We start from the raw sequence: 16466 nt of genomic DNA, 5'->3' as shown, positions 1-16466 counted from the left end.
ATAAGTAGGTGTTTAATATTATTAAAGGAGCGCTGTAAAACTGCTCGAACAATTCTTCATTAGGTACGTACTACTCAATGGTAGCAATTTAAAAATGACCTTTTCAGCAACGTGTAAATGACGAACTTAACTTTACAATTGTTATTGGGAAACAAAAACATAGCAGTAAAAATAAGTGATATCTCATTTTTGGTGCTTACTGGCATAATTAGAGTTTGGAGTCAAATAAGCTGCCGAAATCAGCCCAAGTCAAAAGCGGCTAAATCGATCAAGCTATGGCCTGCTTTGGGCGGAAAAATGACTATTGCAATTTACAGTGAAGGTATAATACTAAACTTTTAGACAATGGAAAACACTGCTTGGTGGTGCGCTAATACTTTTAACGTTGTTACTTGAAGCATCGTACGCCACAAATTGTTCGCCATAAAAGTATAATGTCTATCACGGATCTTGATTGTATCTGCACAAAACGAGGTAAAGAAGGAAAGGAAAATATTTTGCAAATATTAATGTTGTAGGATTATAATTTTGACGCGTTTCCAATTAACAGAAATTTTAAATAATTCGAATGAAACTGATCCCCGCAACGTCGCGGCTTCCTTTTCAAGTGCCCTCGTGTGTATCCGACGACCCATCAAATTGGTCACAACGTAAATTGCCAGATTTTCCTTAAAAGCTCACCCTTATTTCATTGTAACAAGGGTCAGTTGAAAGACTTTTCCCCAATAAATGTAAAGCCTCAATACCTATCTTGTATTCGGTTTCGGTACACTCTCACTCTATAGTTATCGAGCGTTCCCTTGTTTACAAGTATTCGAAAATATTTTGTTCAATAAATGTTTTTATTTTTTGGCGTTCCTCGTCTGGAGTAAGGAACTTGATTAATTAAAGGGGGAGTCGAGAGTAGTTCCGTTGAGTTGAGATTCATAATCTCAATGTAAGAACATTCATTTAAAATTGAAAAGATAGGTTTTTGACCCCGACCAAAAATAGAGCAATTAGTTTGAAGTGGCTGTCTGACTTTTATGAGGATTTTTTATAGAATGTTATCCTTTAATTGCTGTGATCTATATAAACATAAAGTTTTTCTATCACAATTTCTAAGCAAATTCTTTTATAGTTATTTCCAACATCCACCTCAACATATTTTGTTTTCATTATACTCTGACGGCAAAGCCATTGGATAGGTGTCTAATACTAAAAAGATTAAAATAAAAAGTACTTGACTATATTTTGATATATTATCGTGTAAATTTAAATTGATATATAAGTACATTTCAATTCAAACAGGAACTAAAATTATCGTATATCTAATAAATTAAAGAATAAACTATAAACTGTAATTAGGTGATAATTTATTAAGCGTCAACACATACATACATAAAATCACGCCTCTTTCCCGGAGGGGTAGGCAGAGACTACCTCTTTCCACTTCCAACGATCTCTGCATATTTCCTTCGCTTCATCCACATTCATAACTCTCTTCATGCAAGCTCGGCGGTTTCGCGTACTTTTGACTTGACCCTTTACCAGGACGTCCTTAATTAAATCTTGATCAAATTAAGGACGTCAACACATAAATTCATACATTACTTACCTATATTATAAGGACGTCTAAATGTGTTGACATATGACTATCACCTTGTCTGTTTACCTCGTAAGAGATTAGTCAACTTAGTTATTCATCGATTCGAATTAATTATACTTTCATAGTTGATGTACTGTAAACAATACACAGAATAATAATGGCGCAGATTTAAAAGAAAATAGCAACTGCCAGTGTCTGCGACGCAAATACTGGCAGATGCAGTTTACTTTTTAATATTCATAAATTAAGAATGATTTTATTTCACTTTTTATTAATTCGTGTCACTTTTTACTTAATATAAAATGTGCTCAACAGTATGTAAATAATTTGTTCTGTTATTTTTAATTTAAAATAGTGTATGCGAATATTATTTGCAGGAAAAAATAAAGATAAAATTGTGTTTAATCGCGTCTCGCTCAGTCCCTCATATACTTGGAGTTCTGTGCTCACATCTAAAGGATTCACTGACACAGATTAAATTGTGGATTAAACATCCTCATTTGAATTAAAACTTGTTTTCTAATAGTCCCCGATGGATGACTATTTACGGATTTAAACTCGCAGATGTTCCATTTGGAACTAAGGAGTTATTTTAAAGTTTTTGCAATTAAACTTTACACATCTAAGGGAGATGAAAATAACGCTATGAAACCTGATGAGAATAAATTTACCATAATCTGTCCAACTTTGGGAAAACTCAAACCGTTTATTTACAATTCTGATATTCTAATTAATAAAAACACTTTGCTTTTAATTTCTTTCGTTTCATTATTACAAGAGAGAAGGGCCTTTTAAGTAATTAAAAAGGTAAATGTGCATTTAAATGCTATTTATATATTTGTTGCTCTTGCCTTTCATTTACTTTCTCTCTTCGGACGATTGCATCATTTGAAATGAAATGAAATGAAATTTATTTTTATTAACATTTAGGTTTGCTACAATTGGTTATACAATTGGTCCCACACTAGGCAACATGCCTGTCCTATGGTAACCAATGTTATAGAACATATATATAACGTTAAAAGTAGCCGACAATAAGTTTACAGGAGTTAATAGTTACATGCTATACAAGACATTAATCAAACTTCTAAATTACATAGATATCGTTTGTTTAAAGGAAAAAAGGTGAAAAAAGAAAACAAATATATAAATTACAAGTGAAGATGCTTCGCAGGACCTGACAGTAAATTAGACTGGAATTTGTAAAAAATGTTCAGTATCAATATAATCCCATTTAGTTGTTTATTTATTTATACTTTAATGTAACATTTACAATTTTTGAAGTACAATTTGCGGACTTAATGCTAATAGCATTTTCTAACAGTGTACCATTGGGTTAAGCAGAGAATCTTTGAGTGGGTGACAATATATAATAAACATACTTACGATACTATAAACTTACGCTAAATATATATATTTGCAACATATTACATGCAGATATTATTAACTCTCTCATGACTGTGTCATAAAAAAAGGGACCACGTGCGACTTAATACTAGCGCAGCTCGGAGAAACTTGAACGAAAACTGTTATGCTTTAAACCCTGGAATCCACTGTACAGCCCCCACGAAAGTACAAAATGTGGCGAGAAAAATATTGAAAATACTAGAATCAAAGAAATTATTAAATTAGAAACAATAAATACAACTTCGCATTTGAAATAAAATTGGCATTAATATGAATGGAGCTTGCTTGTATAAGTTACACTACGAGTACAATGTAAAATTCTTTACTTTATCAAAAAACGGTTATTGTTAACTATTAGACTAGCAAATGGCATACTGCTTCTTAAGCAACGTTTAATTAATTAGAGGGAACAATTTACATAGATATTTTTTAAATCCGCCTTATGGTATTTTTTTCATTATTCTTCGTTCTGATCCATAGTCTGTTCAATTTTAAACAAAATTAATCAAGCGCCGGTTCTTAATTACTTCAATTTCTCTTGCCGAAAGCCAACATTAATATTTGCTTGAACTTGAATTTTAACTTTTAGATAATATTGTCGTAATCTTTTGAATCAGATTTCTATAGTACTTCTCCTATACAATTTGTATTAACACATTTATTACTAAGTAACTGCTAGTATTTTACAGCAGAAATATTTTTTTTTATTTATTCTTTTCGTTACGTTACGTCTCATTATATTACTTATAACAAATGTTGTAGTCAGTACCACGTAAATACATGTAAAAATAAGAAATTATTTTTTGGAATTCTGAAACTGTGGTTTTTACGGTCGAATAAATATGTCCGTGACCAGAGTCGCAAAAATATTAATAATGTAAGAGGACCAGTTTACGCCTCATCATCATAAAAAAATAAAATCGGGGTGTGCTACCAACCTTCCGGGAACAAATTCTCGGGAGCAACAACCTGCTAGGATCAGATAGGGATATTAATTTTATTTTATTAGCTTTGTTTTATGTTTTTTTTAGTCCTATATAAATTAAGAACAGAGTAGTATTTCTGAAGTTTTTTTTTTAATTCGAATTATGAGTAGTTGCTGTTTGAATAGTTTTATTTTGGTATTTTGTTTTTAAATATACTTGAATTGTACGGTAACCAGAATAACCACTCAACATTCTCCTCCAAATGTTGTAAAAAGTTTTAACCATAGTGACAAAACCAAGAACCATAGTGCATCAAGTATTTTGATGGGATTTCGATTTTCCAAATGAACGTCTTTGCTTAAGTCTGACAATCTATCATTGTTCGAGAGCTAGTGAACCCTCCGAGTAACGGTCTTCCTGTAAGGCTAGAAATGTGTAGAGTGATGATTCATAGCACACCAAGGCAAAGCGAGTAAGAGGCGTAACATAAATGCATGTAGTGTCAGTGACATGAAAGAAAATAAAAAATTATAGATGCAATATATATTTATATATTTTTTTTATCCTTTGTATTTTACATTTTTAGAAATAAAAGTGTTGATGACGTGCAGGGCAGATGCTTGCCTGGTCATGACTTTTGGCCTTATTGCGCTACGAATCATCACTTTACAAATTTCTAGCCTTACAGGAAGACCGTTACTCGGAGGCTTCACTAGCTCTTAGACTATCAGTCATTATCCAAGATCATAAGACTGTTGACTTTGTCTACACCGCAGAGGATGAAAGCATGATTGTATGGATATGTATTAATTATTTATAAAAACCATCTTCAGTTTTAGTTGTGGTCATTGTGTAAACTACTTTACATACCTTTAGGATTTATGTTGTTAATTTCTATAAATTGACATATATATATTTTAATCTTCGCCTGTTTTCTTATAAATATTGTTTGATATCCCACCTCAACATTTTGTGTGGAAAAACATGGACGTGGAAAGCGCTACAACATCAATAAAGGAAAACATATATGTGTCTAGTCTATAAACTTTCTATACGAGGAAGGGATCCGTCAAATCCCTTGAGAAATCAGAATGTTGATGCCTTTTTGAAGTAAAACAAGGACACTAGAAGACCTTTATCAAGACATATCGTAAATATCAACTTTTATAACAAAGGTTAACTGTGATTCCAATTTAATTTATCTTAATAAAATAATTAAATGCACAATATAGAAAAAAAAATTGTGGGCAAAGACTTAATTATTTCCGCTAACCCATGATCTTTGCATACTTTTTATGCTTCATCGCATTTTCAATTCAAGCTCGTCAGTATAGGGTTAATATCGGTACAGGCTGTATTTTTTTTCCATAAAGTAATTACATCTATCTCTTATCTACTTCAATTATATGTAATCTCTAAAATATAAATTCATCTTTATACAATTTACACACAGCCCAAACAGACTTAACTCACTCAATACTCAATTTAGGATTAGCTGAAATAGTTACCTTGTTCATAGTTACATATAGTTGTATGTTTCTTTGCTATCTGTATGCTAAATATTCAGTGGTTTCAGTTGTAAGTTGATACATAAGTCACCTGTTCTTTGCTTTGCCCGGGACTTTACTTTAAATTTAAAAGCTGTTTGTTCACGCTAATTTTAGAAAAACTCGCCTCTTTGGCTGCAATAAGCTAAATACGATGAGGTTTATTTACATTTTATTTTCACACATTTTTTTGCCTACGATCTTTGTACTGTGTATATCCTTAACTTCTGTGTTCCTCTTTACAGGCAGGTATAAAATAAAAAAGTGGCATAAGATTGAAGAGCCTAGCCTAGCCTATTCTTGATCTATGCGCCCAGTTACTTCATCAGGCCTTACTTTTTGGTCAAACCGTTTGGCTTGGCTGTTTTACTACCGTCACGAAGTTATAGTTGTTATAACAAAAGTCCCTATCTTCGTTTCGCACGGTCTCTGCGTACAGAACAAACTTCAGTCCACAATCTTAGAACCTAAAATTTATTATTATATTTTGTTTCAGATTGGCTGGAAGTACACAAACGCATGGCTGGTGGGGAACTTCCTGTGCAAGATGCTGCTCGTGCTGAGAGCTTTCGGGCTCTATTTGTCTTCTAATGTGCTCGTCTGCATATCAGTTGATAGGTTAGTGAATTTGGATTCCATATCAGCTTTTGGCTTGAGCCATTGTCAGAAATTTGTTTCCCAGATAGCATGCAAGTGGGAGGGAAAAAATGGTGAAACTGTTTCATACACACATACATAAAATCCGGCCTCTTTCCCAAACGCAGGCAAAGATGTTTATATTTTTCATGCAAAATTTACTAAACGGGTTATAATTTTACAGTTAAGCAGCTTATTGGAACAGCCTTACAATTAATTGTTGTTGGAAATAAATTGTTTTTGCAAAAATAAAATGCAACATATACCTACATATTTATTCATTGGTAAATACAAACACTCATAATTCATTTTATTGTAAATCAATCGAATACTATGTAAGTAGGTATATACTGAGCAATACACAATTTCCAAAATTAAACATTCACTTTGCCATCTACGTTAAAATTCTTAGAATTGGAGGGCTTTGGTTATTTATTGACTTAAGAAATTTGCCATACCTTTGAATCACAATGGAATGAACCTCCACAATTGTATTTTACTTAAAAGGCGGAAAATTGGAATTGAAATTATTTCTTACATAGGAAGTATTTTCCCAGAGAAAAGTTGTCGCACAAAGTCGACCGTCTATTATTTACAGATATAATTGTTTATTTCTGGAAATAATTTTTGATGTAGGTTCCATGCCTGTACATATCAAAGCAACCTAAGTATACCAACAACATGGTAGCAAGAGCAGTAGAAGTGGTGTGTTGTTCCCGACACTATAGAACACCCCATCTCTCTCTCATGTATGTCGAAAAAGATGACTTAGGGAATAGAAACATTAAGCATAGACCCATATTTCTTCATGGTAACAGTCGAAATCGACAGTTGAAATTTTGAAAAATTAACTTATTCTGTAAGTTTTTACGACATTCGTGGGAAAGAGATGGAGTGGTATTATCTAACCTATAGGTTAGATAATACCACTCCATCTCTTTCTCTGTTATTCATTTTCGTCCTGGCTTTAGTGTTCTGGTTGAACCTTCACTAGTGACTAACGTTCTACTTCCGGAACCTTTGTAAGGGAGAGAATTCAAGATGAGATTTTTAAGATTAATGTGTCTATTCCTTTAGTGTCCTTTTACGACATCTTTAGGAATGAGATGTAGTGGTCCTATTCAAAAGTGCCTGGAACCAAATGGCACAATAAAAACGGTACAAAAAATTATTTTATTTCCAGATTTTTCGCAGTAATTTACCCCCTTCGACTGCCCGTGGCCCGGCGGCGGAGCAAGCAGATGCTGTACTGCGCCTGGATGGTCGCTTTGGCATGTAGTTTACCACAAGTGAGTAATTGGCAAGATATAATAAAAAAGCGACTGACTGACATATTAACGCACAATCTTAGGATTCTTGAGTGTTCTTGATGCGCGAATAGAAGATTCCCGAAATTTCCGTTAATTTTATCCTCTTTTTCTAATAACGTAGACTGATTACCTCTTTCCACTTGCTTAGGTGTACTTTTATTGCTTTATAATACATTAGCATTTAACAAGTACCCTATGTCGTTCTCCAGACTCTTTATTATATTCATATTTAGGATGATAGGTAATAGTGTGCAATGCCTACCTAGGGCTCCAGGCTTCAGTCAATGGCAAATAATAGTCCAACTGCAGTTCACTTTGTTTATTCTTGAATACACATTTATACAGTAGCACAAGCACAAATAGTTGAAGCATAGGATTGAAGGAGAATAGAGAAAGTTAACAACACACAAGGAAAAGCGAGAGAAAAGAAACAGTTATAAAGCAAACGTAAAAAACGTGGCGCGTAAGCCGAGAAAGTTCTAGACGAACAGCGGTGAAGCGCATGCGTGCGTGCGTCTTTAATTTGGTATGAATCTCGACTGGCGAGCGCGCGGACAGCGGTCGCTGACGGAGTAGGCATACAAAGCCACGCCCCGTGTATGGTTCCACTGCATTATTTTAAGGACGATACGGTAAGAGTGATATCGTATTAAGTAATAAATATATAAATATGTATTTAAGTGTGTAATTGTTTTTAATATGTTATTAGTGATATCTAGGTCTTGTTTATGAGTTGTATGTGTTAGGTATAATTTATTTAGTTTGTGTATATGTGCCTACATCACCCCCCTCCAGAGACCGTCAAGGGCGATAGAAATCTGGAAAATTCACACGTCGCCCCGAACGGGTGATATAATCTTTTTGGGTATTAGGTGGGAATATATTGGAATGAGGGATAGGGTCTGCTAAGATGAAAGCAGGTTTAAGTCTGTCTATCGAAACTGTCACCTCTTTGTTGTTGTAAAAAATTTTAAAATATTTATCTCTTTTACCTATTACTTTGTGTGGCCCTGAGTAGGCAGGTTGAAGCGAACCTCGTACGGTGTCGTCTCTAAGGAAGACATGGGTACTGGTTGCCAATTCCTTATACACGAAGGGTTTTTGTGGCGCCATGTGATGCGAGGTTGGTAAAGGTCGTAGATGTTCAGCGATTTTCCTTATGCGGGCTGTGAACTCTGTAACATCAGTAGTAGTGGGAACGTCAGGTTCGAAGAACTCACCAGGCAGGCGTAACGACTCGCCATAAACCAGTTCAGCTGCCGAGGCCTGCAAATCTTCTTTAAAGGCCGTTCTTACGCCAAGCAGAACCCATGGCAGTGATTCCGTCCAGCTGCCATCAGCATGACAAACTATTGCTGCCTTGAGCTGTCTGTGAAACCGTTCAATCAGACCGTTGCACGCCGGATGGTAGGCTGTCGTTCTTTTATGTTCGAAGCCCGTCATTTTGGATAGGTATCCGAATAAGGCGGATTCAAATTGACGGCCACGGTCAGTAACGATAACCGTCGGGCAGCCAAAACGAGCTATCCAGTTTGATAGAAAAGCTTTGGCAACGGTTTCGGCAGTGATGTCAACTAATGGTATTGCTTCTGGCCATCTTGTAAACCGGTCAATCGCCGTCAGGCAGTACCTATAACCCTGGGATACCGGGAGAGGACCTACCAAATCTATATGGATTTGGGTAAATCTTGCTCGTGGTAGTTTGTACGTACCGAGTGGTGAATTCACATGCCGCGTAACTTTAGCACGTTGGCACGCGATACAGGCTCGTGCCCATTCCCTGCAATCTTTCTTTACGCCTGGCCAGACGAACCTCTCGGAGACTAACTTAGCCGACGCGTTGGGACCAGGGTGGCTCAAAGAATGTAAAGAGTCAAATACTTGCCTGCGTAAGACACCTGTCACGAACGGTCTGGGGGTTGTGGTACTTACGTCGCAGTACAAAGGTAAATCACATCCAGGTACTCTTAACTGTTCAAGACGTAGTGAAGATCCTTCCTCAATAAGTTTAATTAGTTCTGGATCAGAGGCTTGGCATTTGGCTAAATGCTCGAGATTAATCGGTTCGCTCAATTCTTCAACGCGGGAAAGTGTATCTGCAACTACATTATCTTTTCCAGATATGTGGCGAATGTCGGTAGTGAATTGAGCGATGTAATCTAAATGTCTGTACTGCCTAGGGGAACAGTTAGTTTTCCTCTCGTGAAAAGCAAAACTGATCGGCTTATGGTCAGTGTAAATGGTAAAATGCCGAGCCTCAAGCATGTGTTTAAAATATTTAATGGCCTCATAAATGGCTAACAATTCTCTATCATAGGGTGAATACTTTACCTGCGACGGGCTAAGCTTTCTTGAGAAGAAGGCCAATGGCTCCCAAACACCGTCCTTTAACTGCTGGAGAACAGCTCCAAGAGCTTTGTCAGAAGCGTCTGTTACCAAAGCTAGCTTGGCAGAGCAATCTGGATGGGCCAGCAATGCAGCATTGGCAAGTGCTTCCTTGCAGGACTCAAAAGCTGTAAGGGAATCACCTGTTAGGCTTATTGGGTGAGAACCTTTTACAGCTCCCGTCAATAAAGCATTCAAGGGTGCTTGAGTTGATGCAGCCCGAGGCAGGAATCTCCTGTAAAAATTTAGCATACCTAAAAATCTCCTGAGCTGACGGATGTTGGTAGGAATAGGAAAGTCTTTTATTGCCTGAACTTTAGCATCCGTTGGTTTTGTGCCGTGTTCCGAGATATGGTAACCAAGAAAGGTTACCTCAGATGCACCAAGAACACATTTGGATGTATTAATGAGCATACCGTAGTCTTTAAGCTTCTTAAAGATTATACGGAGATGCTCTTCATGCTCGTCATCCGACCTAGAAAAAACGATATAGTCATCCAAATAACAGTACACAAAATCGAGTCCCCGTGTCATTTCGTCAACAAATCTTTGGAAAGTTTGGCCTGCGTTTCGTAGTCCAAATGTCATGAAAGGAAATTCATATAGTCCGAAGGGTGTTGTGATGGCGGTCTTCTGCACATCGTCCGGATTGACAGGTATCTGATTATAGGCTTTTAAAAGATCCAAAGTACTGAAAATTTTGCAGCCTGAAATGCTGTGAGCAAAATCATGGATGTGCCTAATCGGATACCTATCAGGTATGGTACGAGCATTAAGAAGTCGATAGTCTCCGCAAGGGCGCCAACCATTATCTTTTTTGGGGGCCAAGTGTAATGGCGAGGACCACGGACTCTCAGAGGGACGCGCCGTGCCATTAGCTAACATAGCTCGAAATTCGTCGCGGGCTATTTTTAATTTGTCAGGGGCCAGACGACGGGGAGAAGAAGAAACTGGAGGACCTGGGGTTGTGCGAATATAGTGAACAGTGTTGTGTGGCGTAGTGTTTTGTATACCGGCTGGTCTGGTAATTTCCGGAAATTCGTTAAGAATTTTATGATAACGAGAATCACCAGTCAAGATTTTGACAGAATAAATATCATTACAATTAGGAACAGTGGCTATAGAAGATATTGAGGTTGTATTATCAATTAATCTCTTATTTCTACAGTCTACAATCAAATTGTAAAAGTTTAAAAAATCTACTCCAATTATTGGCCTTGTAACATCGGCAACAACAAAACGCCAGCTATAATTCCTACGTAAGCCAAAATCTAAATTAAAGTAAATATAACCGTACGTAGAAATGTTAGAACCATTTGCTGCACTTAAATTAAAGTCTGTTTTCGCACGACGATCACGCAGGGCCGATCGAGGAAAGACGCAGAGATCGCTTCCGGTGTCGATCAAAAACTGCAGCCTTGATGTTCGATCGGTGATAAACAGGCGACCAGTGGAAGAAGGAGGGCAATCGTCGGCCACCATTATCGACTGCCCTTGGCGTTTCCCGCTGAGTAATCACAGGGCAAGATGCAACGATAGGCCTTTTCTCCAAATTTTGCGTGATACCAGCATAGCGGGAACTTCTGGTAGTTGGAATGGGACCGCTGCCTTGATCGGGACTTGCTATGGGTGGGACGTCGTGAACTTCGCTCTCTAGACCGTCCGCTCCTTGTTGTCAAGTCCTGAAGTCTTCTTCGGAGATGCGCAACTTCCTTCTTTAATTCTTCAACCTCGGAAATCTGGTTTTGCTGACTCATTGATGCGACCTTTGGCATTGTCGAAGTCAGGTCGTTTACTCGATCCGCCAGGTCTGCAAGATCGTCGGGATGAGCAGTAGCAGGTTGGCTTGCAAGTATGGTTTGGATACTATGTGGAAGACGGCTAATCCATATAGTTTTTAAGAAATCATCTGGCACATCCAGGCCGGCCAATCCCTTCAGATGCCGTAGAAATTGTGAAGGTTTCCGATCGCCGAGCTCTTCATGCATTAAAAGTTGTTTCAGTTTATTTTCGTTTGATGCTGTAAGGCGCTTTATTAATTCTGCTTTTAGTTTCTCGTATCTACCGACTGCTGGTGGGCTAATAATAATGTCTTTCACTTCTCGGGAATACTTGTTATCGAGTTGGCTGATTACATAATTGAATTTCGTAGCGTCACTTGTAATTCCCGAAATCGCAAATTACCCCTCCACTTGCGCGAACCAAATTTCTGGTTCTTCAGGCCAGAATGGTGGGACTCGCACGGACACCTTATAAATACCACCAGTACGGGACGAATCTTGTCCGTCATTTTTCTCGTCCGACTCGCGTTCCGTGGAAACGCGCTCCTCGCGTGCATCATGAAATCTCTTTTCCATTGTTCCAGACGGGGTCACCAATTTAGGATGATAGGTAATAGTGTGCAATGCCTACCTAGGGCTCCAGGCTTCAGTCAATGGCAAATAATAGTCCAACTGCAGTTCACTTTGTTTATTCTTGAATACACATTTATACAGTAGCACAAGCACAAATAGTTGAAGCATAGGATTGAAGGAGAATAGAGAAAGTTAACAACACACAAGGAAAAGCGAGAGAAAAGAAACAGTTATAAAGCAAACGTAAAAAACGTGGCGCGTAAGCCGAGAAAGTTCTAGACGAACAGCGGTGAAGCGCATGCGTGCGTGCGTCTTTAATTTGGTATGAATCTCGACTGGCGAGCGCGCGGACAGCGGTCGCTGACGGAGTAGGCATACAAAGCCACGCCCCGTGTATGGTTCCACTGCATTATTTTAAGGACGATACGGTAAGAGTGATATCGTATTAAGTAATAAATATATAAATATGTATTTAAGTGTGTAATTGTTTTTAATATGTTATTAGTGATATCTAGGTCTTGTTTATGAGTTGTATGTGTTAGGTATAATTTATTTAGTTTGTGTATATGTGCCTACACATATATACGCAAAATTTCAAGGAGGTTGATTCAGTGGATAACTTGTGAAGAGACAACTAACAAATAAATATACTTACGCATTTATAATATTCGTTGTGATTAGTTGAGTTTTTGTGCAAGCTTGTTGTTTCAAATAATTTGTATTATAAGTAAATACCCTACGTGAGACTAAAGCCTAACATAGTTCACAGCAAACTAATTTAAATCCAAATATTATCTAATTTCCAATATCGTTTAAAATTTGGATTTTAATAGAGTAATTCATTGTTTATGTTTACGGTGTTTACGTAAACTGGTAAAGTAATTTAAAATCGATTTTAAAGCGTTATTGAAATATTGTACAAACGATTCAGTTGAAGATTAAGTAATAAAAAGGGGCTTAGTGATTTAGAGTAGTAAAAATTAAACTATAATTATTTATTTGTTATAATGTCTGTGTCAGTTTTAATAGGTTTCTTTTATAAATAATCCGGTTACAAACTTGTGACTATTGCTTAATTCATTTGACCATAGTATATGTATATATGCATGTCCATGAAGATGTGTTTGCCAACCTGAGACTCTTGTATTTTTGTTTACAAAATTAGACTAGAATTATTTATTGAAGTTGTCATGGAAGCAATAAAATATAACTGGAAAATGTAAATTAGGTATAGGTTTACTTTATGCTTAAGAAATATTTTTACAAAGCCGTGTCATGCAAAATATGTCTCAAGAAAAACTCCAACAGTTGTATTCTTTGTTGATTTGGCAATAGAGTGACCCTTTTCAATCCTTTTAAGACGAAGTAATTGAAAGAGAAAATTTAATTATTACCAGACGGCAACGTCGACCTTGACTCGGAATAATTTCAACCTGGTTCTTTGTAATACGGTTAGAGTTGCTTTCCTCCATAAACAAAGGGGCATTAGCTTTCAGCAGTAACTGAAATATAGAAATATACGGAACGAATGTTTACACAGTTTGAATTAGCTCCAAAGTAAGACTTTGTGGTAGAATATTAACTCAGTAATTCGCAAAACATGTTTAAGATAAAATAGGCCTGTTCGTTTGGCCTAATAGGCCTGGTTTTATAATCATGACCCGACCGATAATCGAACCCACCTTTGTGAAAAACTATAGCTTAAAAGATAACGTATAATTGGACATGCCGCAAGATATTTTAGTTTTACTTTCTCGATTAAACAATAAAACTCTTAATTATATAGTATAAAATGAGAAATAATTAAAACAAAGTGCAACGGCCATAAATCGTTAATATTCTCTGTAAAACAGAAGAATAACTGAATTCATCGAAAATTTAACACAAATGTTTCGTGAATACAGTATATATTGTTTAATTTGTATAATACAGTGTATATTGTTTAATACAGTATAATTTGTTCCATATACAATACAGAATATGGAACAAATTATTACAACTCAAGAACAAATTATTACAATAATTATAAGTAAGATAGCATTTAAAGAGTGCAAGATAAATAAAACGGACGTCGCTTTAATCTTATACATACTTACCTATATTATCACTAACTTTTGCCCACAGATCCATCACAGAGCAGTAACTTAATTCCTGTTCCCGTGAAATTTTTGAAGGGTAAATTTTTTGAAAATCGATCTAATGGTTAAGCCAGAAATATTTTTTTTCCATTTGTAATATTTAGTATGGAAATACAAATAAAATTTTCCTTTCTAGTATATCCGCAATCAAGTCCCGGTAAATTCGCGAGCTTTCAGTTCATAGTTCATCATTTAATGAAATTCAGACATGGTCAATATTACTCTTATAACGATTACTTAAATCGATTTCTCTCCAAAATTGTTTATGCAAGATCACGTCTTTGTCATATCCTAGGTATAGCTAATTAATACCTGTTATGTTACTGAGCACATCCGAACCTATAGCCTAATTGGCATAAGCGTGAAGCTTTATGCATGTTAAGTAAGTGACCTCGGATCTAGTACCCACTTGGATAGGTGACCGCAAGTGGCACGTAATAAATCTCGAGCTCCTTCGTGCTTCGAAGGTCAAAATCTGTTCCAGCTTATATTATTGAATGACAGTCTTTAAGGTATATCAGATGCTTCAAACGCACGACAAACAAGAAAAAGTATCTAATATAGATAAAGTATAGATTACTTACATTTACCCCCACCTCGGCACTGTAGCAATGACTAGTTTTGAAGTAACGAGTATGTATATTACTCGTAGTTTGAATACTAACCGATGCTCTTACGGTGAGGGAAAACATCGTGAGGGAACCTGCACATTCAGGCAACAGGATGTGTAACCATGATCGATCCAATACGAGTTAGGTTCCCTTGCAAAGATTGCGGAGGTCAGACGGGAGTCGCTTCATGTAAAAACTGACTCACCCAATACAGGATCCCTGGTCAAAGGCAGGTATTAGGCACCTCCACTCCACCTCCACACTCCAGAGTAGTAAGGGTGCAACCGGGACTAAGCCAGGAGGAAGAAGACATTTAATTTACAATATAAAATGAAGAAGATTTATTCAGTTATTACAAGTTTGATTGAAAACCAAAGTAAGGAATTGTTTGATCATGTTATGTAGGCTCTTAAGATCACTAATTTTGTATTCATTGAACGAGATGAAGTACCGAGCTTTATTTAACTACCAAGCCTGCCGTCGCGTCGCATGAAAACTAAATACATTTAGATGATACGAGAAACAAATAAACAGATCGAGGAATTTTCATTTCGAACCCTCTTTGCAAGTGTAAGTAGTTAGGTAAATTACTTTCGTGTATTGTTTTTGGTTTTAATTAAATTTAGATTAAGATGAATTATATTTTCTGTTTCTCATGAAGTTCGGCTACTAGATACATATAATAAGAAACTTGCAAAAGAATGACTAGTAGTGCTCTGAATTCTATACAGGCAAACTTACATTACCTATATTTTAATATTTTAAATCATTGTTTAGTAAATGTAAAAGTTCAAGGAACTAACTTTTCAATATCAGTGGATTCTACACAACTCGAGTTTAAAATAAACTAGCAATCTGTTATGCTTGTCAATATAACGGAATTCCTAAAATTCCTTCGGGAGCAAAGCACCGAAAAAACATATTGTTGAAAATAGATAGATAGGTAAAACTGTTAATTGCACCATAAGAATAAAACATACAAAACACAAAACAGATAGAGATGGCACAAAGGCGGACTTATCGCAAATGCAATCTCTTCCAGTTAACATTTGGGTGAAAGGAAACCAAAAAGGAGGAAAATACTAAGTAGTTATAATGTAATAGGTACGTAACTACAAAATGTTTGATCAGTGATTGATATTGTCAAAAATTACTGGTATAATGTATGGCGAATCGGTAGTACATGGAATGTAACCTATTTTTCATTGCAAAATAATGAAATTCCGATATCCAGAACAGGGGTCGCCGCCGCACCGCATTTCAGATTCATTTTTTTATTATAGATTTATGCTTGCTTCAGGAAATATACTTCTTTTTTCTCAATTCTAATAATAATCTCAATTTGCAAAAGGAAACCTTATTAGTGTAACTGTACGCCAAAACATATTATAACTTTCTACAAATTTGATATAATTCAATGAGTTGCGAACAAACTCAAGGATATTATATTATCAAGATTTGAATTTCAAATTTAGCAACAGGATATAATTCATACTCATTATCAAATTTGATGGAATAACTCCCATCGATGTTGGTTTTCGATTTAATTCCTACTCTCTGATAA

At 36.2% G+C, this 16466-nt stretch overlaps 1 protein-coding gene across 1 annotated transcript in view; it reads left to right on the top strand.

Annotated features, from left to right (window-relative positions):
* LOC106129625 (adipokinetic hormone/corazonin-related peptide receptor variant I) overlaps positions 1-16466 on the top strand; it is an 88091-nt gene that overhangs the window by 46746 nt on the left and 24879 nt on the right. Inside the window, exons 2-3 of the mRNA XM_013328227.2 lie at positions 5965-6086; positions 7288-7393. Of these exons, the coding sequence (XP_013183681.1) occupies positions 5965-6086; positions 7288-7393 (228 nt within the window). The remainder of the gene's footprint in view (positions 1-5964; positions 6087-7287; positions 7394-16466) is intronic.

This window comes from Amyelois transitella, chromosome 16 (genome assembly GCF_032362555.1).
Source record: "Amyelois transitella isolate CPQ chromosome 16, ilAmyTran1.1, whole genome shotgun sequence".
Classification (NCBI taxonomy): Eukaryota; Metazoa; Arthropoda; class Insecta; order Lepidoptera; family Pyralidae; genus Amyelois; species Amyelois transitella.
The sequence above is the reverse complement of the archived record's forward strand: the minus strand, read 5'-3'. Positions and strand labels throughout refer to the sequence as shown.